The following is an 11,718-nucleotide window of genomic DNA, read 5'->3' as shown; positions in this document are numbered from 1 at the left end:
TAAAATGATACAAACGTCATTCAGAAAGAATTATGAAGACAAATACCATATTAGGAAAATGCACACACACACGCGCGCGCACACACACACACACACACACACACACACACACACACAGGCCTTTCACCATAAACATAGTAGATATTGTATATTTCCCCAGTTTTTCTCTTTATCTGTGTTTCAAGGTCTTTGCACCTTTGTGACAGGACAAGATATTATGAAGGTTCTTACATCTTGTAGTCTTGCTGAGGTTATTTTAGGTTTAACTACAATTTGATTTCCTTGGTGGAGAATCCCATGGAAACTTACCCAACTCTGTTCAAGAAAACCAAGATCAAGACACCCCAGGTAACTTAGCTTCTGTTAAACTGCCTGCCTGTGCAGAACCTCCCCGCTCCAGCTGACTGATTATCTTAGCTTCTGTTAAACTGCTTGCTTTTGCAATGTTTCCCCGACCTGAGCTGCAAAATGAGATTCCAGGATGTCACTTTTGACTTTAAAAAATTCTTTCTCTAAATGCTTTGGGCCATACTTGGGCCCCATATGCCTGAGCTTAGTCCCAGCTGATTAGAATTAAGACTTTCAATTGACTATAAACTGTGTCTGGATAGTTATCATCTGGTGGGCTCGCCATCACACTTTAATGAGTTCAATGCTGTCCTTCACAGAGATATGCTGTAGGGGCAACTCTTGGAACCCATGGATGTGATCTAAGAACATTTAGATACTGGATAAAGGTAGACGCTTAATTCACTGCCTGGCACCCTGATAAAGAACAGACCTAGAGAGAGAGATACAAAGCGGGGAGTGTGGGGTGGTGGGAGTGGTGGGGGTGTGGAGGGTGGGGGTGTGGAGGGTGGGGGTGTTGGGGTCATGTGGATAGAGAAAAACATTTGGTACATTTGCAATTCTACAGTTGCCAAAAATTGGTGTCAACCTTTAGGAGCCAGCATAAAGGAAAGGACAAGCTTCCCCCTCAGCAGATGGAATGACTCTGCTAACAAGTTCATTGCAGATTTACATTTACTGTGAATGAATGAACTTCTATTGTTTGAAGCTACTCAGGTCATGACTTCGTTATGGTCACTCTGGGAAATGAGCACACAAAGGTCAAGGCCTTCAACATCTGGGCCCTTGGCTGACATTCAGATCACAAAGTTAGCACCTACTGAGTTAAAGAAGGCTGGTTCTACAGCCTTTTCCCCTATACCAGCAAACCAGTGGTGCCCCCATCCCATGGTTCTAGTGCTCAGAGCTCTTAGAGGATTCAGGAAAGCTTTTTTTTTTTTTTTTTTTTTTTTTTTTTTTTTTTATTTCAGACCGAGTTTCTCTCTGTGGCTTTGGAGGCTATTCTGGAACTAGCTCTGAGACCAGGCTGGCCTCAAACTCACAGACATCAGCCTGCCTCTGCCTCCCATGTGCTGAGATTAAAGGCATGTGTCACCTTGACTGAAGGTCTGCCTTAAGGATCTCGGATTCAGTAAGTCTGGAGTAGAGTCTAAGAATATGCATTCCTAGCTACTGTTGCTGGTTCACAGCTACCCATTAGTATTATTTTCTATCCTGGTAAGCTAGGTGCTTTTCTTTTTCAAGATGAGGCAAAACCAAAAGGATAAAAAAAAATCCATTAATATAAAACCACTGTAGTTGATGCAAAGTCAAACTTTTAGTATTATTTTCTATCCTGGTAAGCTAGGTGCTTTTCTTTTTCAAGATGAGGCAAAACCAAAATGATAAAAAAAATCCATTAATATAAAACCACTGTAGTTGATGCAAAGTCAAACTTTTATTTTTAACATGAATAACTGTAGTCCTATATATCTATAAAGGACCCTGTATAATCATATGTCTGTTAGTGACATTTTTGTATAATGAGCTTTAGAACAAAATCAATTTCCTAGACTACTAAAAATGAGAATACTGCTGAAAACGATTTCTTCTTCCTCCATCCACTTCCTTCTTCTGGACTTTGCAACTGTAGGGGGAAAGAAGCGACAAGCAACATTTGTATTTTCTTAACAGGCACTTCTGGCTTTCTTGCCAATCTATATATTGCCATTGTCTCTCAACAAGGAAAAACTAAAACACTTCCCTGCTATGTTTCTCAAAGTGATATTTAGTTATCAGAGTGCTCACGAGTTTGATAGCTTCCATAATCTGATCATATCAGCCTCATCATCCTACCATCAACCACTGTAAAGTCCTGGATTTTTTCTTCCTCTTTAACGGCTTCTCAGTGCACAAAACTTTGTATGTTTATATACCAAGCCTATCCATTCCCTTAGCCTCCCAGCTACTCAGATTTCATCTCTTTAAAAAGAATCTCATTTCTTTTATTATTAAAATCTTAAAACTTTAAATAAAAAATTAAAATTTGAAAAAGGTTTAAATGATTTTCTAAATAGAGATTCTCATCTCATTAAAATCAGGTGTCTAGAAATGGGGAAATTCAGAAAGACAAAAAGAGACAAAGATGAACATGGAAAATATACTGCCAGATTCCAAATTCAGTAAAAACAAAGTTTAATTTATTTTTTGTTTAATGTCGTTTTAAATATTAAAATAAAAAGTAGGCTGATAATTTATAAATAAATAATCAGATGTGCTTTTACTTGAAATATTTTTTCCAACTTGCATCAGCACTGTAAAAACAGGCACCATAAGAATAATACAGTATTTCTGTGGCCATATAATGCAGGTAGAATTTTTCTTCATGATCTTTTACTACCAAGTCTGACAATTTCCCATCTGTAGCAAGTAATCTCATAGTTATTCTACGGGGCTTGCATCTAGAAAGAACTGACTCCTGCTTAACACATGAATATATTATGGATGTTAAATTGTTTTAGTTTAACATTAAATGCATTGCATATTTATTTAAATGTAATATTTATTTCATGTAATATTTAATTTAATAATATGAAATTTTAAAAACTGTTTTGCTTACCAAGAATATCCATAAAAACATGAAGTTCTTAGTCACAGGGATATGTTAGGAAAGGTAACTTAGAATAGCCAGTACCTGCATTCCTAAGGCAGGGAGCCTTTTGCAGAATCCAGGTTCTTTTTTGACTCTCCTTTCGGTTCTTCAGTTTCATCTTCTTCCTTTTCCTTTGCAGCTTCTTCATCAGCATCTTCACACTCACATTCAATTGCTTCTTCAGATTCTACTGGTACAGGAACCAGGAAAGTAGGATCACAGAAGAAATAAAACATCTTACACTTATTTTCATTCTCCTGTAAGTCATACTCAGGAACAACTGGAGAATATAAACATGTGAGAAAAAGAAAGTACTTTAGCAACATGTCTATGATCCTGATGGGTCTTCACTCTAAACAAATTCTGCATGGTGACGTTTTTATTTCTATATACATAACTCCTTATTCATAACCCATGGGACAGAAGGGTATCAAAATCTCCAGTATGTTTGTATTTGTTATACCTTTAGCAGAATATCACCAACAAATTGCTAATTTGTCCTAAAAACAAACCACTAGCCTCTAGTTTTCAGACTGCCATTACTCAACCAGGTTGAACAAGCTCTGAGCATGTTGCGCATTTGAGAAAGATGTACCAACATAGGCAAAAGAAGCAGCAAGGACCAAAACTTCACTACCATTTTGTCATTCCTTATTACCTAGGGCTACACTAGTCCAAGTGATTTGGATTCCAGTCTTTTTTAGATACATGACTTCTTCTGCATTCAGCCTTTTATGCCTACAATTCTGACTTTGCTATTTGGCTATGTTCCTTGCCTCCCTACTGGGACCTCCTTTTAAAGACAAAAAGCCTAGGGGCAAAGAGAAGGGTGTAGGAGGAAAAGGAGGGGCCTTGGAGAGGAAAGACACTGGGGAGAGAGGAGGGGAGCAGGGATAAGGTGGAGGGGAAAGGAAGGGAGAGTAGGAGGGCAGATGAAGGAAGAGGAGAAGAGGAGAAGGTGAGAAGGAAGAGAGAGGGAAGGGAGAAGATGAGGGAGGGATGGGAAGAGGGAAAGGAGGAGCAGTGATAGACTGGGGTGGGGAAGGGGAGAGAGTGAGCAGAGACAGGAAGGAAGCACAAGGAGGGGGCTAGGAAGGGAACAGGGAGAGTGAAGTGAGGGGAAGATTGATTGACAGGGAAGAGAGGGAGGGGATGTAATGGGAAAAAATAATAAAAGTCTAAAAAGTTATACTCCAAAACCCATATAGGAAGAAGAAAATGTTCAAGCTCCTCTGAGCTCCCAGAAGGCAGCCTGACAGATAAGGCTAAACAAAGAACTGGGTATGTAACTAGAGGCCTGAGACCAGATAACACACCCCAACTGTGTCAACATTTCTCTGTCCTAAAGAAGACCAGACAGCCATCAATTTGCAGCTATAATAATCCCTAGCCCAGGAGATAATTAACAAACTTATTTCCCTTACAATATTTTTCTTAATTGTATCCTGCCCAAACATACAGTTATTGACTTGTCCAATGTAACCACAGCAGCTTTGTAATCTCAAGACTTTCAGTCTTGTGGACTTTCCCTTTTAAATCCCCCCTTAGCTGTAAGTGATATTCTGCTTGCTCCTGAGTGGGCAGAATCCAGGCTGCAGCATGCCAATAAAGAAATGTTTGTACTTGCATTCAGTGAGTAGTCTCCTTGATGATAGACTTTTTTGGGTCCCGAGAGTTGGGCCTAACAGGGAAGATACTGGAAAGGAAAGAGACAGGGAGGAAAGATGGTGCGGAAATCTAGGCAGTAGGGAAGTGAAGGGGGATGGGAAGAAGGAAAGAGAAAGGGGTGAAGGATGAAGGAGGTAAGGAATGAAGCAGGGATAGGGCAGGGAAGCTGAGGAGAGTGGAGGGAAGAAACCAAAGATGGAAAGGAAAGGCAAGAAGGGGGAGCAGGGAGAGAAGGTTCAAAGAGGGGGCCAGGGAGGGAGAGGAATCATACACCAGAAAGGAGTGCCAAAATGGGAGTGGGTGGAAGGCAGGAGAGCAAGAGGCATGGAAAGGGAAGTAGGGAGGGGAACAGATAAAGGAAAGGAGTATAAAGGAGAGCACAGGGGGGGATGGGAGCCAGCCAGAAGGAAAGTAAGAAATGGGGAGCAGGGATGGGATGGGGAACAGAGAGAAGAAAGGCACAAAAAGAGATGAAGAGAGGGGGAGGGGATCAGGGAGAGGTAAGGTATGAAAAGGGGAGGGGGAGCCGGCAGGAGGAGCAAGGAGAGGAAATAAATACAAAGAGAGCAGGGATGGGGATGGGAGCAGGGAGAATGCAAGAAAGGGGGATCAGGAAGATGGAAGGTACAAAAGGGGGAACAGAGAGGGGATGGTGCTGGGGAGGAAGGAGGCTAAAAGAGGAGCAAGGAGGGGGATAGTGCTGGGGATGAAAGGGACAAAAAGGAGAGCAGGAAGGGGGACAATGCAAATGTTTGGGGTGGATTGGATAGGACAGGTATTCTGGCACTCCGGAGACACAGAATACTGAGTGTTACAGCTCTTACAGCTGGGATAGACAGGTATCCTGGAGCTCAGGAGCCAAGGAATACCATAGGTCACAGTAAGAGTAGCAGTTTAAAGCCCTGCTTCAGGGAAGGCTTCCCCAGCTGGGAGGGTTTCCCAGATGTATCAGTTCTGCTTCAAGGGGAAGGCTTCCCAGTGCAAAAGCTCTGCTCCTACAGGAGAGGTTTACCCCAGTGAAATTGTAAGTTAGGCTCTGCTCTATAGAGTGCCTCTGCCAGTGTGGAAGGAGGCAGTTGGTCAGCCACAAACTGAACAGACACAGGGTTTCTTGGGGGATGGAATTTTTCCAGGAAGATTTCCAGAGTGGTGATTGGCCAGATTTCAATCTCTCAGTTTAGGATGGCTAGATCATCAGCTCAGAGATTGGTTGGTTTACTGCACAGGTTTAGGGTCAGATTTGGCTCTGGTTTCATTGCCAAAGTGTGTTTCTTTCACTGGTCCTTTTTAGCCTTTTGGCTCTGGTTTTAGGGCCAGTGTGTGTTTCTCTCACTGGCTCTGATTCCAGGGACAAAGTGTGTTTCTTTGCCACTGGTTTCAGGGTCAGGACACATTTCTTTGGTTCTGGTTGCAGGGCCAAAGTGTGTTTCTTTGACCTTGTTTAGGGTATGTTTCTTTGGCATGACCTTTTCCCCTACATTTCCCCCTTTTTTGTTTATTAATAAAAACAACTGGGGCTTGGAAAGGGGTCAGCATTATCATTAGACTACTTCATGCTGAATTTTGGAATCAAGGTTCATGGGACAATCTTCATCTTCATCATCAGGATGTGTCCAGGTTTGCAGTTATGTGATTGTTTAGCTAGGGGCTGGTGATCCTACAAGATCAACTGGTTGAAAGTCTGGTTAGAAATCCTTTGAACTTGTTGCTGAAGGAATCTAGACATGAAGTTTATAAGGCAGGGATTAGAAAGGGACTAGTAGGATTAAGAAAACAGAGAGAAGTATGGACTAGGCCTTCCCTCCTGCCTCTAGGTTAAGGGAGTATCCCTTAACTGGGATTGATATGTAAAATAAGAAAAATAAATAAATAAAAAATAAAACAGAGAGAAGAGGGGTTAAGAAAGGACCCACTCAGACCCCCTGAACATGGGTCTCAGTTAGAAGGCCTGGGCAGTCTAAGGGACCTCAGACAGTGGAACCAGGATGTATCCCTGGTGCACAAAAGGACTTTGGGAGCACATTTCCCATGGAAGGATACTCCCTTAACCTAGAGACAGGAGGGAGGGCCTGGTCCCTACTCCAAATGACTTGACAGATTTCAATGACCCCTCCTGGAAGGCATAGCCCTATAAGTAGAGTGGGGGGGTATCAGAGAGGAGGGTGGTGGTGGGGCATGGGAAGGTGGGAGAGAGGAAAAGAGGGAGGGAAATAAAACACACTTTGTCCCTGCAACCAGAACCAAAGAAATGCACCCTGACCCTGAAATCAGTGCCAAACAAACACACTCTGTCCCTGGAATCAGAGCCAGTGAAAGAAATAGGCCCTGGTCCTAAAATTACAGCCAAAAGGTTAAAAAGGACCAGTGAAAGAAACACACTTTAGCCCTGAAATCAGAGCCAAATCTGACCCTAAACCTGTGCAGAAAACCAACCAATCCCTGAGCGCTACAGCTAGTCAGACTGAGCTCAGCGACTGAAATCTGACCAATCCTAACCCACTCCCCTCAGAAAAACTCCACCCCCTAAGAATCCCTATATAAACCCTGTCTCAGTTCAGCTTGTGGCTGTTTTGTGGCTGTTCTGTCTCCTCAGCTGTCCTCTGCCACTCTCCTGGATTCTTCCCTCCCAATACATCTCTTGAAGGAGGTTTGGGTGAGACCTTCGGCCGGCCGCTTTTGCCCGAGGAGATACGCAGACACCACCCTGAGTCCAGCAGGCAAAGTGAAGTTGTTACACTCCACTCTCCTGGAGACTGGAGCCGAACTGTAACAACTTGGCGAGGGAAGCAGAGCTGTTACACTGGAGAAGCCTTTCCCTGAAGCAGAGCTGTAAGCTGCTATGCTTACTGTGACCTATGGTGTTACTTGGCTCCCGAGCTCCAGGATACCTTTCCACCTGAGCTGTAACACTCAGTATTCTGTGACTCCGAGTGCCAGAAGAATAATTTTCTAGCTGATCCACCCTGAAGGCTTGCAGACAGTAGCAGGTAGAGGTAAGGCATGAAAATGGGAGCAGAGACTAGGGAGCCTGGAGAAAGACATAGCTAAAGGGGAGCAGGTAAGCCAAATGGAGCAGGGAGAGGAAACACAGAAAAGGGAACTAGGGAGGGGAAGCTGGGCAGGAAAGGTGTAAAAGGGGGGGCAGAGGAAGGACATTGTTATGATATACTTTGGGTGGTTAGACCTTGTAGGATCCCGTGGCTGAACAAACATGCCTGGCAGATAGGTTACTTGGGAAGCTTTACTGGGAAAGGGAAGGGAGTAAGGGAAGGAAAGAGAGGGGGAGGAAGACAGGCAGACAGAGATCCAGTTGCCTCAGAGAAAGCAAGACTGGGTGGAGCTTGTCTCTTCAAGGGACCTTTGCACCTGCTACAGAGCCAGCGTACAGCCTTCCATGAACACAAGGGTGATACACACTGCCGGGTGCCCAAGGGGCATGGTAATGTTTCCTGGATGATAGCAGACATAGCAAAAAGGGAAGCAGGGAGGGGGGACTGTGGAGGAAAGGTGGCTGGCGAAAAGGGGAGCAGGGAGGGACAGGGGAGCAGGGAGGGGGACAGGCAGAGGTGAGGCATGAAACGGGAAGCATAGAGGGTTCAGGGAGAGGAACAGGGAGAAGAGAGGTAGAAAGGGGGAAGTAGGAAGGGGAGGGGCAGCTGCAGAGGAAAGGTGCAGGGGGGAGGGAGGAGGAAAAAGGGGAACAGAGTGGGGGATGGGAGCAGGAAGAAGAAGGAGTAAAGGGGGCAGGGAGGGAGAGGGGCAGGGGAGGGAAGGTACAAAAAGGGGAGTGCATAAGGCTTGAAAAGAGGAGTAGGGAGGGGGAGGGGAGCAAGGAGAGGAAAGGGGCTCAAAAGGGGTATGTACATGGCGGGTATGGGTGCAGGGAGATGATACAAAGGAGGGAGCAGGGAAGGGGGTGAAAGGGACATAAAGGGGCACAGGGAAGGTATGGCAGCATGGAGTAAAAGCTAAAATGGGAGTAGGGAGGGGGAGGGAGCTGGAAGGGAATGGCGCGAAAAGGGGAGCATGGAGGGGGATGGGAACAGGAATTGGAAATTTGCAAAACGGGGAACAGGGTCAGAAAGTAGGGCAGGGAGAGGAAAGGTGCAAAAAAAAAAAAAAAAAAAAAAAAAAAAAAAGGTAGGTAGGGAAGAAGGATGAGGCATGGTCGAGGGGAATGGTAGGAGGGTGCTAAGAACAGGTCCAGGTCCGAGAAGACGAGGAGGGGATGAGAGACAGGAATGGCGCTGAGGAATGAACTCAGCTTTGAGGTGGGCTTTACTATGGATGAGGTTAATAATATACCTAACCTGAATCCAGAGTAAAGGCCATGGGTAACTTACAGGTACAGGTTCCTAAGTCAACGAGGCGGGTAGCCGCTGCTGCTCCCTCTTCCATGGGCATCTCATCTTCTGCCCTGTCCCCTTCTGCTTCCTCCACCTGGTTCTGCAGTTCTTCCTCATCCTCGATGTCCTCGAACTCGAAGTCATCGTCCTCCATGTAGTCATCCGCCTCATCGATACTGGACATACTCCTGCTTTGCTTGGCTATCCAGGCCACATCTCTTTCATACTCCTCCTCAAAAATGGCATTTGTGATTAACTGGAATGCCAGAAAACCTGTAGTGGAGGCAATTAAGATCAGCCACTCCAAAGACAACCGAATTTCTTCCAGGGAGTACCGGTCCAATAAACGGCATCTATTTCCATCATCTTCACCATTTGAACCACAATGGCCCTGGTCTGGTTTCTTTTTATCGGACATTGTACAAGAGACACAAGCCGGAAGCTCTCCCAAGTAAAGACTGCAGTGAGTCACGGGATGGCGGATCACTTACTAGATCTGCACAGGGCACCAATGGCACATTGCATGCTGGGAGAAGTGAAGGAGGGGGCCTCTCATGGGAGGCATTCCATTCTCGTGAGTCTGCACGGGGAGCGCTGAGTGAACCAGGACTACTTTCTCACGTGGAAGGGTACAAAACAAATCAAAGTATATGCTAGAGTTGTGGATGGAACTTGCAAAGGGTCCTATTATGGCTCGTGACCCTCCGTGAGACTGTTAAGCTCATTTAGTAAGAAATAAGCCTCCGCAAGGCTCGCCTACCCAATGAGTAATCAGCATCTTCACAATTCTAGTGTTTCTAGGGGCTTAAAGTTCTTTTCACTCTCCCATGGCAATAGAACTACTGTATATTGTTTCCGTATACCAGATTCTTTTGTACAGACACTAGCGTGTCTCCCCAAGTCATCTAAGGACAGCTTATACCAAGAGGGACACAAGCTTTTAACATGTTACTAACAATTCCCAAACTTCACACCCAAAAGGGAATTCCGTTTGGATGTTTTATCAGTATTAAAACTGTTCATGACCATCACTCGGCAAAACTTGTGGCGCTGAACACGGTCTGCCACTCGAGACACCAGGGCTGCTGCAAAGGATTCCTGATCCAGTCTCGCCCTTCACTTCCACCAGCTTCGGCCACATAAGTCATGTAGGTAGGGTGGAGTCTTTCAAGTAGTTGGACACAGCAGGAGAGGTGCACAGGTCAGGAGATTGCAAGAGGCACGGGGGTGGGGGGTGGGGGGCATGTGAGTGGTCTGCAGGGGCTTGTCATCTCTGCAGTGTGGATGCATGCTATTGACATTGGTTGGAGGGGGCTCCATTCAAGGAATCCAATTTCAAATATGAGCACCAAAAAGTCAAGGTCAAATTTGTAATTGTGGACTCTTTAGCTCCCAGGACACAAATGGCCTTAGATTTGAGGGTTTGCATTTACATTGTTGGATTGTGGGTGTCAGAGGACATAAGGCTTTCTTTCTTTTTTCTTTTCTTTTTTTTTTTTTTAACTATTCTCACCTTACACAAATTCGTAAAAACTATACATTTATGAGGTACTATGTTTAGTATAGTAGATGTATACATGTTGTCTCTCAAACACAATGTCTAGGTTTTAAGTATGTGTGTCCAGATTTCCCTACTAGTTAGAGGTGCCTGGCATCTCCAGGGGGAAAAGGTCTCTTCCCTGGAACATTGTTTACCACACAGTCTCCCAGGAACATTTATTCCCCCAGGGGCTGTGTAAAGCACCTCCTTTTGTTGGTATTTGAAGGGATCCACTTCTGAGTTTGCTCTTATTTTGCTGTCTATTTTATGTATCTCCATTATGGTATATATTAATTAATTTATTTATTTATTTTACTTTTGGCTCGTTTCAAGCTCAGGTTATTATTTTGCTTTCTCATTGTTAAGAGTTTTTATTTGGAGATAGCCATCTGCCATGCACTCCTCTTAGCACGGTTGCAATTAGCCAAGAATGGCCTCATACTCACTGGTAGTCTCAAATTCCTGATCCTCCTGGCTTCATCTCCCAAGGGCTGGGATTACAGGCATGCAAACTTTGAAAAGCTGGAATTCTTGACTTTTTTTATAAATGTATAAATGCATTTATTATTTTAGCATAAGTGAGACAAATTTTAAAAATAGATTTTATAAAAGTAGAAAAGTGCATATCTTTATGGTTTGCTCCAAATGGCATATCATTTGCTTGCATAATCTTTATTGAGTTGTCCACTTTTTAAACACGGTTACTTACAGTTATTAGTTTACCCCTGAATTCCACAAATGGGGATAAGTTGTATTTTTTATTATTTCCAATCCATTTTAAAATTTTATTTTCAATTCCATCTTTTACCTCCTGTCGATTAATTTTTGTATGCTTGTGTCTAGGGCCAGGGAAATAAACCTAACATTAGGGGTGAGCCTGAAGCATGGGTCTGTGTATACTGATACTTGAGACTGACCTAGAGCTTGGAGTTACAAGCCTGACTTGGTGCTGAATTGAGCTAGAATTTGTAACCTCTCGATCTGGCCAGACTCTGAGTTCCCAGGCACCTGCCTGATGATTCAGATGTAGGATTCAACCTGGAAATAATTCAAGCCTTTACAGGTCCAAAGAATAAAACAGTATGTAGGTCCTTCGACTACAAATGGCTTGGGCCAACAAGAGACTGCAACATGAGTGTGTGGATACTGTCCTAATATTGTGGATGGCTTGACAACTAAGACTT

General features: G+C 44.1%; 1 protein-coding gene across 1 annotated transcript; it reads right to left on the bottom strand.

Moving 5' to 3' along the window:
• Window positions 1-3,030: 3,030 nt before the first annotated feature.
• LOC127218284 (tumor rejection antigen P815A) lies at window positions 3,031-9,449 on the bottom strand. The gene is made up of 2 exons (XM_051179323.1): window positions 8,992-9,449; window positions 3,031-3,170 (listed from the first exon to the last, which is right to left on the bottom strand). The coding sequence occupies exons 1-2, from the start codon at window positions 9,410-9,412 to the stop codon at window positions 3,031-3,033; spliced, it is 561 nt and encodes a 186-aa protein (XP_051035280.1). The 5' UTR covers window positions 9,413-9,449.
• Between the last annotated feature and the right edge of the window lie 2,269 nt (window positions 9,450-11,718).

This window comes from Phodopus roborovskii, unplaced genomic scaffold (genome assembly GCF_943737965.1).
Source record: "Phodopus roborovskii unplaced genomic scaffold, PHOROB, whole genome shotgun sequence".
NCBI classification, from domain to species: Eukaryota; Metazoa; Chordata; class Mammalia; order Rodentia; family Cricetidae; genus Phodopus; species Phodopus roborovskii.
Note: the sequence above shows the minus strand (reverse complement) of the source record. Positions and strands in the feature narration are given on the sequence as shown.